This window comes from Culicoides brevitarsis, chromosome 2, assembly GCF_036172545.1.
Source record: "Culicoides brevitarsis isolate CSIRO-B50_1 chromosome 2, AGI_CSIRO_Cbre_v1, whole genome shotgun sequence".
Lineage (NCBI taxonomy): Eukaryota > Metazoa > Arthropoda > Insecta > Diptera > Ceratopogonidae > Culicoides > Culicoides brevitarsis.
The window spans coordinates 40,618,258-40,633,876 of NC_087086.1; the positions used below are offsets into that span (position 1 = coordinate 40,618,258).

The 15,619-nt window shown below is 29.2% G+C and overlaps 3 protein-coding genes across 6 annotated transcripts; 2 read left to right on the plus strand and 1 right to left on the minus strand.

Annotated features, from left to right (window-relative positions):
- Positions 1-1,158: 1,158 nt before the first annotated feature.
- Positions 1,159-6,404, plus strand: LOC134831605 (uncharacterized). Of its 2 annotated transcripts, XM_063845383.1 has the most exons (7): positions 1,159-1,261; positions 1,491-1,589; positions 1,671-2,351; positions 2,413-2,525; positions 3,412-5,044; positions 5,106-5,302; positions 6,166-6,404. In XM_063845383.1, exons 1-6 carry the CDS (start codon positions 1,229-1,231, stop codon positions 5,136-5,138), a joined length of 2,592 nt encoding a protein of 863 aa, XP_063701453.1. In that variant the 5' UTR covers positions 1,159-1,228; the 3' UTR covers positions 5,139-5,302; positions 6,166-6,404. The 2 variants fall into 2 exon arrangements, with proteins under 2 accessions (XP_063701453.1, XP_063701452.1); XM_063845382.1 differs by having other exon boundaries at positions 1,491-2,351.
- Positions 6,405-7,741: 1,337 nt separating this feature from the next.
- LOC134830141 (uncharacterized) lies at positions 7,742-11,021 on the plus strand. Of its 3 annotated transcripts, none has more exons than XM_063843528.1 (4): positions 7,742-8,024; positions 8,467-8,752; positions 9,791-10,811; positions 10,882-11,021. In XM_063843528.1, exons 1-3 carry the CDS (start codon positions 7,956-7,958, stop codon positions 10,789-10,791), a joined length of 1,356 nt encoding a protein of 451 aa, XP_063699598.1. In that variant the 5' UTR covers positions 7,742-7,955; the 3' UTR covers positions 10,792-10,811; positions 10,882-11,021. The 3 variants fall into 3 exon arrangements, with proteins under 3 accessions (XP_063699598.1, XP_063699597.1, XP_063699599.1); XM_063843527.1 differs by having other exon boundaries at positions 9,791-10,771; positions 10,882-11,019; XM_063843529.1 differs by having other exon boundaries at positions 9,791-10,822; positions 10,882-10,993.
- Positions 10,993-14,740, minus strand: LOC134830140 (NFX1-type zinc finger-containing protein 1). The gene is made up of 4 exons (XM_063843526.1): positions 13,598-14,740; positions 13,181-13,547; positions 12,636-13,121; positions 10,993-11,861 (listed from the first exon to the last, which is right to left on the minus strand). Exons 1-4 carry the CDS (start codon positions 14,717-14,719, stop codon positions 11,038-11,040), a joined length of 2,799 nt encoding a protein of 932 aa, XP_063699596.1. The 5' UTR covers positions 14,720-14,740; the 3' UTR covers positions 10,993-11,037.
- Between the last annotated feature and the right edge of the window lie 879 nt (positions 14,741-15,619).

A 15,619-nucleotide genomic window follows, 5' to 3' on the forward strand; every position in this document is an offset into this window, starting at 1 on the left:
GTATAAAAGAAAAACAATTTAAAAAAAAGTTAATTTTTATTTTTTTTCGCATTAAAAAAAACTTCTCAAAACGAAAAATCTAAAAAAGAAAAAAATTCAAATTTTGACTTCAGTTTATTTGAGGCTTTTGCAATGTTTTTTAAATCCCAAATTTGTATCAAAAATTGAAAATTAAATTAAGAAAATTTTTAGAATACAAATTCAGGTTCATAAAACTGCAAATTATTGATGAAAGAAAAAGCGTATGAAAAATTTAGTTGAAAATTTTTGATTTTTGACCCTATGAAAACTTATCGAATATGAATCTAAGTAGTTTTAGAGAAAAAATAAAATTTTTAGAATTTCAACAATCTTGAACATGATTTATTGAATTATTTGAAAGTTTTTGAGAATTGATAATCTTTAACGAAATTTTATATTTTTAACAAAAAAATAATAAAAAATTGAATACTGAACTTTTTTAAGAATATTTTTTCAAAAAAAAAATCGATGAAAAATATTATGAAATTTTAATTTTTTTTTTAAATTTATAAAAGAAAAATAATTAAATATTTATTAAATAATTATAAATATTATTATAATAATTTTGTTACATTTTTGATCAATTTAATTTTTTTTTTTTTTTTTTGAGAAATTTACAAAATTTCGAATACCTCAAAATTATGAAGATTTTTTTTACTCAATTCAATTAGTATATCAAAATTTGTATGAAAAATTAAAATATCTGAAAAATTTAGAATTCGTATGAAAATTGAGATTTGTATTAAATTTTTTTTTAAATTTTTGAAAAAATTAAAATTTAAAAAAAAAATTTAAACAATGAACTTTTTAGAATTTTTTTTTTTTTCAAAAAACCGATGAAAAATGTAACAAAGTTTTAACTTTTTTATTTCAAAAAATTAAATTGTCATAAAAATATCAAAAACAATTTTCAATTATTATTTTAGTCTAAATAATAAAAATTTAAGATAAAAATATAAAATTTTTCAAAATCATGCATGAAAAAATTTCGAAATCATTTTTGTTGAAACGCCCTGTAGTTGAATTAGCAAATGCAATTTCTTCAAAAATCCAGTTACGAGCCTCATTGGAAATTCAGTTGGGCGCCTCATCAACCAAGCCAAGTTGCCGAACAAAGCTCAGTACTCGCGTCATTTTCTTCAATAATCTCAAAGAACGACAAATTGCAACAATTTGATATGAAATTTGGCTGTTTTTGTGGCAAATAATGAAGAAAGTTAGCCAGCCAGTTGTTCGTAAGGTAAGCGTGCATCGAAAGCGGGGCAATTCGCACGGAAATTGTCGCAAATGCGGCAAAAATTCCCGAAACAAGAAATGGCGTGTGTTAGGTCGCGTTTTTTCCCTTTCCTGTTGTGCCCGAGTGTGTCGCGTACGAGTGCCAAACGCAAAATTACCCCTTTTCGCGTTGTTTTTGTGCACCGGCAAGCGAAAATTCACGCAATTTCCCGTTTTTTTCCATCTCGTTGCAGATTTACGGAGGATCACAAGTACAAACACAAGGTCAGACGACTCACATCCAGCAACAAAATGCCGTACGGAAAATAAATAGCCTACTGCAAAGTGGCACGGTAAGTGTAACGCAAAGCTCCGGACAGCAAATGCACCATCCCCAAACCAAAGTAATTCAAAGACAATTTCTGCCGACGCAGCGAACAACGACGATCAATCAGACGTCGTTGTTGCACCGCAAGTGTTTCATATGCGACGAGACGGTTCAGCCGAGCATCGCGCATTCCGTGGCGGACACGACGACAGCGAGCACCCAAACGAAGCTCACGACGAAAATCGCCCGTCTCGTGGGTCAAGGCTACATGGTTATCATCGGGACTGACGATGTGCTCTGCCGGCGCTGTTATAACCTCTTCAATCTCATGGACAAGGCGGAAGCAGACATGGAGAAACACAAAACGACCATCAGCAACTTCCTCAAGAAGAAGTACAGCATACTCGATGATGGGCTCGACATCGAAACGGGCGCCAACAACGGTTTGAATCGCAGCACGCTCCAATCGCCGCCCGTCAAAATGCAACGTTTGAACAACACGACGGGCAACAGCATCAATCGCGTCGTCACGCAACACAACAACAGCGACGTGCAACTGCGAAAAGTCAATTCGACGGGACACACGAACAACGACAGTCTCGATTCGCCCAACAAATCCATGCAAAAAGGCACCACCAAATTGTACAAATGCATGTCCTGCGAATACAAATCCACGGATTTGAGCACTTTTGATGCCCATTATCAGGAATGCAAGGGTCAGAACAACAAAACGACAACCAACAGTCCGAGCACAACGTTGGCTAAGAAGATTGTAACGACTTCACAGGTGAGAATTTTTCACGAAATTTGTCTTAAAAACAAAAATTTATCATTTTTTTGCGATTTAGATTCACGCCTGTTCAATGTGCAAGTATAAAACTGCCGATAAGGCAACTTACGAGGAACACGTAAGAAAGCATTACAAGATGCGCCCATTTAAATGCCGTATTTGCACACAAAGGTACGTTAAATTATTAAAATTGTTGAAAATTTTTTGGATTTCCTTCTTTTTAATTTTTAAAAAATTTTTTAAATTTTGAATATTTTAAAAGTAAAAAAATTTTCTTCTTGTGATCAATTTTTAAGAAAAAATTATTTTTTTTTTTAATTTTATAAAATGTCGAAAAATAAGAAAATTTACTATTTTTAATTTTTTTGAGAGTTTTACAAATTATTTTCAATTTCATTTTGTCAAAATTTAATTAAAAATGTATAAAAATTTAAATTTTTGAAAAATTTTAATAAAAAATCGTATGAAGAAATTCAATTTTCAAAAATAAATTAAAATTCAGACTCTTGTCAATTTTTAAAAAAAAAATTTATAAAAAAAATTAAAATTCGAAAGAGAAATAAAATTTTTAAAAAAAATTAAATTTCGTGTGAAAAACAAAAATTAAAAAAAAAATAAATTTCGTGTGACAAATTATTTAAAATTAAAAAAAAAAGTTTAATTTCATGAGAAAAACTAAAATTTAAAAAAAAAATTCGTAAAATTAAAATTAAAATTTTTGAAAAAAAAAATTCGTATGAAAATTTTAAATTTTTGAAAAAATTGAAATTCGAACGAAAAAAAAATTTTTTTTTTTTCAAATTGAAAAATTGTATAAAAAATTAATTTTTTTGAAAAAAATTAAAATAAAAAAATAAAGTTCGTATTAAAAATTTAAATGTTTGAGAAATTAATTATAAATTTTTTTTTTTAATTTTCTTAAACATATTTATTTTAAATGCATTTTTTAAATTAAAATTATTTTTTTTTCCAATGAAATCCAAAAAATTTTCTAATTTTTTTTTAAAATAATTTTTTTTATCAAAAATTTCTTTCTAACAAATTTTTTCTTTTCCAGATTCGAGACCCGAGAGCAAGCTCAAGTGCACGCAAAAACACATCAACCGGATTATTTCAAATGCGGCATGTGTTCCGCGACTTTCCACATGCGCGATTTGCTGATGAAGCATTTGGAGACGCACGACAAAACGAAGCAAGGCGGCGTTCAGATGGTTTCAAGCGTACATCCCGTAACGACGTCATCTTCGGGCGGCGGCGGCAACACCACGCAAAAACTCCTTCAAGAAACAATTGACGAGGCACTCCGTGACTCTGCAGCGGTCGACATTAGTGCGAAAAACATCCAATTTCACTCGTGCGACACGTGTTCCGTTACATTCTTAAACGAAGCCTTATATTTGCAACACATGAAGCAACATGCAAAGCCCTCGGCGAGTTCCCGAACCGCATCGGGCGCGTCATCGCAACGAACTACCAGCAACAATGGCAGTTACAGCGAAGATGCGTCAAATGCAAAGCAAGAGCAACAAGGCGTTTCCGACGATTTGGAGAGCATATTTGAACGCATGCATGCCGATAAAGCGGAAATTAATGCAAACGCAGCTGCCGCCTCAAATTCCGAAAATATGGTAATAACACAGGAAAACACATCAACGGGCGGGATTACATTCAACATAACAATTCCGCCGTCGGCAGTAGCAGGAACGAATGCGGGAGACGGAGAAGACACAAAACAACAGATAAGTATCGATATGCCGACCCTCGATGGGGATTTGGGACAAGAAACGGCAAAATCCGAAGATGCCAAGCAAGAGGAACAGCAACAAGTGTTACAAGCACCCGTCAGTATGCCAAGTTTAGATGACGATCAAGACGGAAATACGCAAGAAAGTCAAGTTTCCAACACAGATGCGGTCCCCATGGAGCTCGATGAGATCCAAACGGGCGCCGATGGGCAACAAATCAAATTCATTTTGAACGAAAACGGGCAAATTCTATCGTTAGACAACCACATTCTCACAACCGACATGGATGGCAATCAAATTCTCGTGCCGGGCGCCGACGTTGAGCAACTTCAAGCTCTTTTGCAGAGCGGCGGCGTCGTTATGCAAGGCGAAGAAGAAGGACAGCAAATTCTCGTGCAAGGCACCGACATTGAACAACTTCAAGCGCTCATTCAAAGCGGAAATGTCGTGATGCAAGGCGAAGAAGGCATCGGCGAAGGTCAACAAATTCTCGTACAAGGCGCCGATATGGAAGGACTTCAAGCTCTTATTCCGCAAGGCGAGCTAAATGCCGAAGGAACTCACATTACGACAGAAGATGGCATCCAAATTCCCGTTTCCATTACGTTCGGAGGCACGGAAGGCGAGCACATTGCGGTGCAAGAAGGCGCAGAAGGCTCCGACGAGCAAATGTTATTGGCTCAGCAGCAACAACAACAACAAGAAGCCGATCAAGCGGATCAAGAAGGCGGACAAACGTTAATGCTGTTGCAACAAGGCGCCGCTGGGGAACAAGGACAGGGCGAAGAAACGACAGAAGGCGAACAACAACAAGCCGAAACGGAGCAACAGACGACGGAAGGAGCTACGGAGGAGCAAACTGACGCTGCCAAGAGTGAAGCTACATCCGGAAATGACGGATTTCTAAATTTTGATGAACTTATTCAACCACAAATTATCAATAAGGTAAGTCCTGAAATCAAAAGTGCGATAAAATTCGAATAATTTACGTTTCATCTCTTAATAGGAGACGACAGCAACAACTACATCTAGTAATTAGAAACAAAAATTGTTGTAATAACGTTAGGACCTTGTATAAAAAATCTTAAAAATTCATCCATTTATCGCGATGATCTTTAAAATATAAAAAAAAACACATGAAAACAAAAGAAAATGTACAGAAACGGTTTTATAAAAAAAAAATACGGAATGGTGTCACTTTAGGTATGAAATTTTTTTACATTTTTACTCTTGTTACATTTAATTTTTTTTAAACATCTCCGTTCAATACAAATTTGATTTTTTTTTTAGATTTTTTCTTAGTTTTTAAAATTTTTAATTAAATTTTGTTTTCTTTTTAATTTTTTTTTTTTATTTTAATTTTTAATTAATTTTAAATTTTTTTCTTCATTTAGGCCGCTCCAAATTTTTTTCTATGTTTTTGTCCCCTGCCCCATTTCAAAAGCCGAAAATCCAATGGGGCAAAAAAAAAAGTTTTTCATCAAATTATTTTTTTCTTAATTTTTCAAAACAAAATTTAATTTTAAATTTAATTTTTTTTAAGTTTAATTTTTTTTTCTTCTTTAAGATTTTGCTTATTTTTCACGTTATTATTTTTTTTTTGTTAAAATTTTTAACTTGAATTATTTTCAATTTTTCATCAAATCTCAATTTAAAAAAAAATTTTTCATATTCATAAAAGACCAATATTTTTTTCAATTATTTTTTTTTTTTTTAATTTTTAAAAAACATCGGAAAAAATTTGGAACGGCCTTAATAAAATTGAATTTTTTTTTAAATTATTTTTTTCTTAATTTAAAAACAAAATTTAATTTAATTTAATTTTTTTTAAGTTTATTTTTTTAATTTTTTTTTTTAAGATTTTGCTTGTACGTTATTATTTCGAATTATTTTTTTTTTCTGAATTTAAAAAAATTTTTTCAATTAATTTTTTTTAATTAATTTTTTTTAATTTTTAATTAAATGTAATTTTTTTTGTTTTTGTTTTTTAACTTAAAAAAATTATTTTTTTCTTAATTTTAATTTTTTTTAATTAAATTTCTAATTTTTTTTATTTTTTCTTTCAGAATGGCTTTAATTAATTTTTTAGTTACCACTTGACGGTAACATCAGATCGCTTTTATCATCAAAACAAACAAAAAAAAATGTAGGAAATTGCTGGAAAAATGAACGAAATTGTAAAAAAAAAATTCAACTCGAACCCATTATTAATTCAATTATTAGTTTCATTTCATCATTCATTATTATCATTATAAAAAAAAATCTTATCATAACTATTAAAATTATTATTATTATTATTACAATGACTATGTAATTTTTCTTTATTATTAAAATAATAAATAAATAAAATCTTTAAAAATAAGAATGAGATATGGAAATCCTTGTTTTATGTACTGTACATTAAATGTTAAGGATTATCATAAAAAATTACATAAAAATTAGATTTAAAAAAAGAAAAAAATATTAAAAACTTAAGGATTCAATTTTTACTGACAGATTAAGGACAGTAGTTAGGTTCTGCATTAAATTCATAAAAAATATTTCCCTCTTACTTTTTTTTTTATTTTTTTGACTATTTTTCAGTGTTTATTTTATGGTACCTGAAAAATTTTGGTCCAACATTTTTTGTAAATAATAAAAAAAAATATTGAAATTTACCCCTCTACTCGCCTTTTATGATATCAATGCTCTTTCATTTCAAAGACAAATAATCCTTCGTTTCAAAATGAAAAAAAAAAATAAATAAATAAAAAAAAGGAAAATATCGTAAAATTTAAGTTAAGTTTAAAAAAATAATGTTAAATGAGAAGAAAAAAAAAATATTAAGATTATATGATATGATTAAATAAATCAATAAAAAAAAGAAAGAAAAAAATGTAAAAGATTACGCTGTAATAAAATTAATATAGTTGTAGAGAAATGATAAAGATTAAATAAAAATATGGAGAAAAAAAATAATAAAAAGTCAGAAAGTTGTTTTTAATTAAAAATTATATATTCAAATTTTTTTGTTCAGTGATGGAATTAAAACAAAATGGGCAAAATTTATTATTTTTTACGAATTTTTATATTTTTTAATTTTTAAGGTTAAGAACCATCAGAAAGACATCCAAAGAAAATTTCTCTAATTACTTTAAAATTATTTTTTAAAATCAAAATTTAAAATTTTGAAACTTTAATTTTTTAATTTTTTTTTTTAATTTAAATTTTTTTTTTTTTAATTAATTTAAAAATATTTATTTTTTTTTTTAATTTTTTTAAAATCCAAAAATTTTGAAACTTAATTTTTTTTTTAATTTTTTTTCATTTAAAAATATTTATTTTTTTTTAATTTTTTTAAAATCCAAAAATTTTAAAACTTAATTTTTTTTAATTTTTTAAATTTTTAAAAAATTTTAAAAATTTTTGGATGCCTTTCTGAGCATTTTTTAAATTTTGAATTTTTTTTTTTAATTTTATTTTTTTTAAATTTATTTTTCATTTAAAAAATTTTAAATTTATATTTTTTTTTGCCCTTTTTTCGTTCAACCCTCATGCCACACACCTGCTTATCAAAATTATCTCTCATCCAAGTTGCTTCTCTACATTGAACTATCTTCGTTTCGTTACATTGTTTTTTTTTATCACCTCAGTCGTTAGCGGATCGCGAAGATGTCAGTATCGAAACTGATAAAAAATGTTTTTTGATTAATTTCCTGTATTTATCGGCAAAATAACAAAAGTTATCAAATCAGTAGGAATCTGATTGTCCGTTTGTTTGTGCGTTTTTGGAAGAAAAAAAAATTAAATGTAGCAGAAAATTTATTTATTTATTTTTTGTCAATAAAAATTCAATAAAAAAAGAAGCAAGTAAAAAATGTGCAAATGCAGATTTTGTTGTTGCGGGCGCTCAGTTAGCGTTTTGGTCATCGGATTTTACTCGTTGGTAAGTTTTTTTCGCCATTGAAACCTTTTTTATCATTTTTTTATCGTGAGTCATGAAAAATGTTGTAAAGATAAGATTATTATGCTGAGACCTTTGAAGGTCGATAATTTTTTGATAACTTTTTTTATGCTTCTGACCGAATTTTTTCAAAGAAATTTGTGATTTTTTCAATTTCTACGGAAATTTATTAATAAGAACCCTTGAAAACGGGAAATTTTTGTCAGAAAAAAAAACTTTTAATCGCCAACTGATAAAAAATTGATAACAATAGCTTTAATTTTTCGTTCCCAACACATCGTGCGCTACTCGAGAGACAATGTACATGTACGAAAATAAACAAAGTCGACTCATATTTCTCGTTCGAGAGTCTCTGATCCCTCGTTTCGAGACACTTTCAACATGTTTTTTGTGTAAATTTACATTTTTTTCTGTTTGTTTCTAGATTCAAAGTTTACTTTATCTGGTTGCATCGGCGCTCGCTATTCTCGTTTATCGATGCGAAGTAAATATGGATCAGAATCCCGGATTGTACATCATGAATTTGGCGTATTTCCGGAGCTCCAAGTGCGGAGATATCGATTGGACAAAGTTGGGAATTAATACAAGTGTGACAATTCAACCGGTTTTTAAGAATGAGGAACGCGGGCCTGCGGAAAGGACTTATATTATCTCGCAATTTTATGCTGGATTTAGTCTTTTGTGGTTGATTTCGTCGATTTTGATGATTTGTAAGTTTTTTTAAATTGGAGCAAAAATGAGTGAAAATTTTGATAAAAAATATTAAATTTAAATTTTTTTTTTTATTTAAAAATTTTTTCTGAAAATAATTTATTTTTCATTTTAAAAAATTTAATGAAAAATTTAGATTAATTTTAAACTAATTTTTTTTAATTAATTTTCAATTTTTTATTAATTTAATTGAATTAATTTTTAAATAAAAATTTTTAAAAAATTAAATTAAATAAAAAATGAACTTGATTTTTTAAATATAAAATTTAATTTTTTAATTAATTAAAAATAAGTTTAAAAAAATTTTTATAATTTAACTAATAAGTAAATTTTAAAACATATTTTAATCAATTTTTAATGATTTTTTTAAAGAAAAATTTTAAAATAAAAAAAATAATTAAACTCTCCATAATAATTTTTCGAATTTTAAAAAAATTAGAAAACAACTTTTAAAAAAATAATTTTTTATTAGTTCTTTAATTTTGAAATAAAAAAAATCTTAAATTAGTTAATTTTTAAATCTTTTTTAAACAATTTTCAATAATTTTTTTAAGAAAATTTTTAAAAATGAAAAAAAAAGTAATTTAAAATTATTCTTTGATAAATTTAGTGAAAATTTTGATAAATTTGATTATTTTTTAATTTAAAAATTTTCTTTAAAAAAATTATTAAAATTTTATTAATTTAATTTAATTAAAAAAAAAATTAAATAAAAAATTAATTAATTAATTTTATTTTTTTAAATTTGAATTTTTCAATGAGTTTTTAAATTTAAAAATTAAAAAAATGAGTTTAAAATATTTATTAAAATAATTAGTTTTTAAAAAATTTTTAATTAATTTTCAATAATGTTTTTTAAAGAAAACTTGTAAAGTTAAAAAAATAATTAAAAATTATACTTTGATAAATTTAGAAAATTTTTAACTTTTTTTTCGCTTCATAATTATTTTTTGAATTTATTTAAAAATAATAAAAATAATTAACTTTCTATTGAAAGCCTTCTTAAAGAAATTTTTTAACAATTTTTTCTCTTTTAGTCGGCACGTGTTCATCATGTTCTCGCAAAAGTTGTGGAAATTTCGTTCGTTTAATGCCATGGATCATCTTTGCCATATGCAACATTGTCCTCGACGTTGTCTCATTTTTCTTCTATCTCGCTGACATGAAGGAAACTGGCAGCATTCTTGGCTTCATAAAATGGATGGAGATCGATAATTTGGATCAAATCCTTGAAATTTTCCCCAAAGATTACGACACTTTCCTCACACAGCTTCCATCGATCGTGATGCGAGTAATAACTTGTCGCTTTGTCGTCTTTTTCCTGTTCAACGTGTGGTTTGTTTTGATAATTCTCGGCATTTGGATCGAAATTCAACGAGAATACGGCAAAAGAAAGCGTCAATCCGCATCAACTATGCCTCAACGTGCTTTATATGGACACGAACCTCCGCAATTGATGACCTCAAATGCCGCCAAAGACAATCCCGCCTTCGAAAGTGAACCGGAAACGGCTTCAGTGCAGCCCAGCGCGACAAATAATGACTTTGTTCGCAGTGTTTCGGCCTATCAAACGCCTGAATTCGACGAAGAGCTTGAACGACGCCTGCAAAAATATCAAATGACGTCAAGTTACGAGCCGCCCGTCGATTATGATGAGAAAATATCGAAACCTGAGCCAAATCCGAAGCACGTTAAAGACTTGAGAGCATCGTTGCAACAATCGCTGGACCCGCAACAACCTCCCCCGCCGCATTTGTATTACGGAAGTGCTGAACATGATCGCGAAGAGCTCGAACGAAAGAGTATTTCGCCAATTCCTCAAGGAAATTCCGTTTCACGAAGCAGTAGTTTCAACACAAATGTTCAACCGGAGCTCCGAAGTCAATTACCATGGTCGTATTTCAAGCGAGATGATCAAGCCCCCGTTCCGAATAAATTGCCGGTTGTACCTGAGCCCGATTACGAAGGATCGCCCGCACGAAGTAACACTGTTCGATCTGCCCAAAGCGAAATTGGCGGTAAAGTAACGAGCTTTTAGAGTGTTGTCGTGTGTCGTTTGTAGGTTTTCTGTTGGAAAAATCGAATTTTTCAAAAAAAAATCTTAAAATTTAATTTTTTCTCGTTTTAGTATGGAGCGGCGACACAATTCTCGTGTGAACCAAGCCATGATCGAGTCAAAAGTATTCAAAAATTTTAATATTTAAGACTTAAAACATAAAAAAGAGTAATTTTTGTCACAGTTTCGTAATAAAAATAAGTTTATTAAATACTTTCCGCTTACTTTTCAGGGCAACAACAAATTTTCGTCGATAAAATCTCCGATGGCACCCAATTTTTCCAGTTTTTCATTAATTTTCTTCCATATCCCGCTGACTTCTTTCAACATTTTCATGTTTCCCATCACATACATGCCTTCTTTAGCACGTGACAATGCCACGCAAACCCGATTTCGGATACCAACGAACCCAATACTGTTCTCCAAATTGCTCCGAACCAACGAAAGCAGAATAATTTTGTTCTCTTCACCTTGAAAATTATCGACAACAGTTATTTTTGTGCCTTTCATGCTCGATTTCGGGTCATATTTCATTCGCATTTCATGCAAAAGTTTTTTCTGTCCTTGATACATCGTCAAAATTGTGATGTCCTCCGGAGCGGTTCCCTTTTCGATGAGATTTAGACATAGTTTTACCAAAATTTCTGCTTCGTATTCGTTTTGTTTGCTCGTTTCGATGAACTTGGCGTGCTTCGGGGACATTTCCAGTTCCTCATGTCGAATGAAATAAAGATTTTTACCCATGCCAGGTACATTGGGGTATGTCAACACGTTCTCCGCATCTTCCAATTCGGGATAAATTGTGTCGCGAATGAGTTCGGCAATGCACGGACGCATTCTGTGTTGTTTTTTCAGTTGAACATAAGGCACGTTGTTGTTGATCATCCGTTCGAATAACGACAGATTCATGTGAAAGTCCTTGGCGAGACGATAAACTGTCGTATTGGGCTTCAGTTGGTAATGATCGCCGATGAGGATGAGTTGTTCCGTTTTTGGGGTGAGAGAAGTCACGATGTGAGATTCCAAAATCTCGCCAGCTTCCTCGAAAAGTACTGAAAAGAGAGGAAAATTAATTTTTTTAGAAAAAATTTCATTTTATGGTAATTGAAAAAGTGAAAAAGTATAAAATTTTTAGAGAAAAAAAATTAGATAAATTTCAAGGGACAAAATTTTTTATTTAAAAGATGTCAAAATTTTTGTTTTTAATTTTTTAAAAAATTTTTCAAAATTAATTTTTTTAAAATTAAAAAAGAATTTTAAAAAAAATAAAATTGAATGAAAGTTTATTAAATTTTTTTAAAAATTAAAATTTTTTTAAAAATAAAATTTTTTTTAAATTATTTTTTTTTTCAAATTTAAATTTTTTTTAATTTTTTAAAATTGTTTCAATTTTTTTTTTTCAAATAAAATTTTTCAAACATAATTTTTTCAACATAAAAATATTTATTTTTTTAAACATTTTTAATTTTCTTAAATTTTTTTAAACACTTTTAATTTTTTTTTTCATTTTAATTTTTTTAAATTTTATTTTTTGAATTTTTATTATAAAAATATCTTTTTCTTCAATTTTATTTTTTTAAAATTTATTTTTTTATTTTTTTTTATTTCTTTTTTTTAATTTTTTCAACATACCTAATTTTTTATTAAAAAAATTTATTTTTTTTTTTCATTTTAATTTTTTAATTTTTTTTTTTTTATTTTTTCAACAAAATTTTTAATAATTTAAAAATTTAAATTTTTTTTTAATTTAAAAAAAAAATAACTTTTCTCTAATTTAAATTCTTTAAATTTATTTTTTTTTAATTTTAAAATGATTTTTTTCTTACCAATAGGAATTTGCAACAATTGCAAAAGCGTGTGACATCTCGCAGCAAAAGTAGTTGTCATGCCAAAAACTCGCTTATCCTGAATCCGAAGCAACGTTTGAAGTTGATTCAATTCAAAAAGTCGTTTTGTCACCGAAACCATCTGATTTTGGACATTTTCAAGCACTTTTTCTTGAACAACCTCCTCTGAAACTTGAATTTTGTGAAATTCATCACTCAATGCATTTCTCTCCTGTTTCGTCATCCACAGCAAATGCTTCAAAGCCCCATCTACCAAATGATCTCGATTCATACCAACTTCCTTATACGTGAAATTTTGCAATACTTCGTGTTTGGATTGCTCTCCGAAGCGAACAATTTTGTCTGTTTCCTCCAAAATTCCGTTCAAAGTTTGATCGAGAGCGTGATTCGTGTAACAAACTATCAAAATTTTCTCTTTTGTGTGACGCAACAAAGTTTTAACGATTTCAAGGCCTATATGGGTTTCTAAAATTAAAAGAAAAAATTATTTTTGATCGAAATTTGGCAAAAAATGTTAAATTTACTTCCTGTTCCGGGAGGTCCTTGAATTAAACAAAAATCTCGCGTCAAAGCTGCCTTGTAAGCATCCATTTGAGACGCATCTAAGCCAAAAAGCTCAGCTTTCGGGTAAGAATTGACATCAGAAATATCAAAATTTATTCCTTTTTCAGTAATTTTCGTGCTTTTCATGCGTTTCAAGTACTTTGGAGCATTTATTTCGACATCAGCATCCACAATTTGGCGTTTCATGGGCATATTTACATCAGTTGTGTTCGATAAAACGTTGAAAACATGATTATAAGGCTCGAAAAATGTGGTTGGCTCAATGAGAGTTAATTCGCCATCAAATATTTTTTGCTCAGCTTTGCTTCGGATGATCGTCAAAGGAATCTAAAATAACAAAAAAATAATTTTTTGAAATTTTTAAAAATAATTCTTACAATTCCTTGATTTTTCGAGGCATTATCGTACGGAAGTACCGTCGCCAGTATCAAATCATCCAATTTCGTGACGTTACTTGTAAAGATAAGCAACGATCCAGGCAAAAATCTCTTCTCACTCCAAGAAATACTTTGTTTCCTCTTTTCATTTTCATTAAATTTCAAATCGACAAACTCACGAACGGCATTTCCATGTTCGCCATGTCCTAATTGAACGCGTGGCATGACAAAAATGTTATCGACGAGTCCCTCGTGGGTCATTTCCGGGTAATTTTTGATGTAAAGCGCGATACTTTCACGAAGGGGACTAATAAAATCCTCTTTTAACAAGGCCATGTGTGTCTTGCGATACTCCAAAACACTCGAAAATGCTCCTTTTACGATATTCGGTGAAATTTCCGCCTTTGGTTCTTCGAGCAAATCCTCCGTTGTTGGCAGAATTGTGTCTTGCGATGCCACAAAAGAACTTGGATTGTCTAAAAACTTTGAAAAAGTCTCCCAAAACGCGGGATTTGAGGATTTATTTGTCTCTGCGATGCGAATTGATTTCAAACTTGTTCGAATTTTCGGGGAAATGTCTGTGAAACGCATCAAAACTTTCGCTACAGCTTCCATTCCGTTATGAAAATCGTCTGAAACGGCATTTTCTGTTACGTATTTTGCTAATTGAGTCCAAAAAGTGGGAATTTCTTTAAGTTCCTTCATTAAAATGTATTTGTGCTCTTCAAATGGGACATCGCAAGCCAAAAATAAACAAGAAGAAGTGAGAATAATCAAATTTTTGTTCATATTTTTCGCCTTCAGAGCTTCCAAGAACTCATTTTTCATGTTGTACAGCTCTGAAAACGCCCGTAACGACGACATTTTACTTATTGCTGTCATTCGGGTGAAGGAAAGTTTGGGTTTTGCTTTTGCCGAAGCCTCTGAAGGCTCTTTTTCCATGGATTTATTTTGATACGACGACACGTCTTCGCCTTTCATCAACTTGTAGAGCTTTTCTTTGTCCATTTTTGCATCTCGAATTTCTAAAGTAACATTTTCTTCGACATTTTCAGGCTTTTTCACGTCAACTGTGAAGCTGTCGAGGTCCTTTTCGAACCAATCATCATCAGAATCACTCATTTTTTTTTATTATTTTCAGAATTTTTTGGATGCCGGTTGATTTTTTTTTTTGTAAACACTTTGAAACTTGTCACTTTGACATTTAGGCCGCTCCAAATTTTTTTTCGAATTTTTTGTCCCAAAAATTTTTTTTTTTCAAAATGGGGGGATGCAATAAAAAAAAAGATTTAAAACACTTTTTCATACAAAATGACGAAATTCAAACAATTTTGTGTCGTTCATGAATTTTTTAATTGATTTTTAAAAAATTTTGAAACTAAACTTTTAATTTTTTTTTATATTTTTTATGATTTATAAGTTTTTTTTTTCATTAAAATTCAAGATTCAGTCTTGGCAATACGAGAACCTCGTAAATTCAAAATTCTTGAAAATTAATTTACTTATATCAATCCGTATTTTTAACAGTTTTACATGAATTTTCAATCAGTTTTCACACAAAATCAGTAGAAAATGTCTTTTTTCATAAAACTGAAGCGTTTTACCTATTTTGGTTCGGATTTTACAACAAATATTTTTGAACAAAAAAATCAGTATGGCTTTGAGTATGACGTTAAGCTCCAGCACTACACTTTTTTGAGTCGAATTGAGGTAAAAAATTAAAATCTGCTCAAAAGGGTTGAAACTCATCAATTTGCTTAAATATGACTTAAAATGACTAATTTTTGGTAAAAAACCATCGAAAAACATAAAAAATCATCTAAAAATTTCACAGCAATTTAACTAAAAAATTAAATAATATTTTTTTATGAAAAAAAAAAATTAAAAAAAATTTGAAAACATAAGTTTAACGATTTTAGATTTTTTTTTTTAATTTAGAAAATTTTTTAAAAAGTTAGGAAAAAAGACCAAAAAAAAAAATTTTTTTTTGTTGAAATTTTTAATTTTTTTTTATTTTGCCCC

Bases quoted from the DNA above. Each gene is read 5' to 3' on its own strand.
- LOC134831605 (XM_063845382.1), top strand. From the start codon at position 1,229: ATGAAGAAAGTTAGCCAGCCAGTTGTTCGTAAG. The intron at 1,262-1,490 runs GTAAGCGTGCAT...ATCTCGTTGCAG, and splicing joins GCCAGCCAGTTGTTCGTAAG to ATTTACGGAGGATCACAAGT. The intron at 2,352-2,412 runs GTGAGAATTTTT...TTTGCGATTTAG, and splicing joins AGATTGTAACGACTTCACAG to ATTCACGCCTGTTCAATGTG.
- LOC134830141 (XM_063843527.1), top strand. From the start codon at position 7,956: ATGTGCAAATGCAGATTTTGTTGTTGCGGGCGCTCAGTTAGCGTTTTG. The intron at 8,025-8,466 runs GTAAGTTTTTTT...GTTTGTTTCTAG, and splicing joins TCATCGGATTTTACTCGTTG to ATTCAAAGTTTACTTTATCT. The intron at 10,772-10,881 runs GTAAAGTAACGA...TTCTCGTTTTAG, and splicing joins TGCCCAAAGCGAAATTGGCG to TATGGAGCGGCGACACAATT.
- LOC134830140 (XM_063843526.1), bottom strand. From the start codon at position 14,719: ATGAGTGATTCTGATGATGATTGGTTCGAAAAGGACCTCGACAGCTTC. The intron at 13,122-13,180 runs GTAAATTTAACA...TTTTAATTTTAG, and splicing joins AGGACCTCCCGGAACAGGAA to AAACCCATATAGGCCTTGAA. The intron at 11,862-12,635 runs GTAAGAAAAAAA...CTCTCTTTTCAG, and splicing joins ATTGTTGCAAATTCCTATTG to TACTTTTCGAGGAAGCTGGC.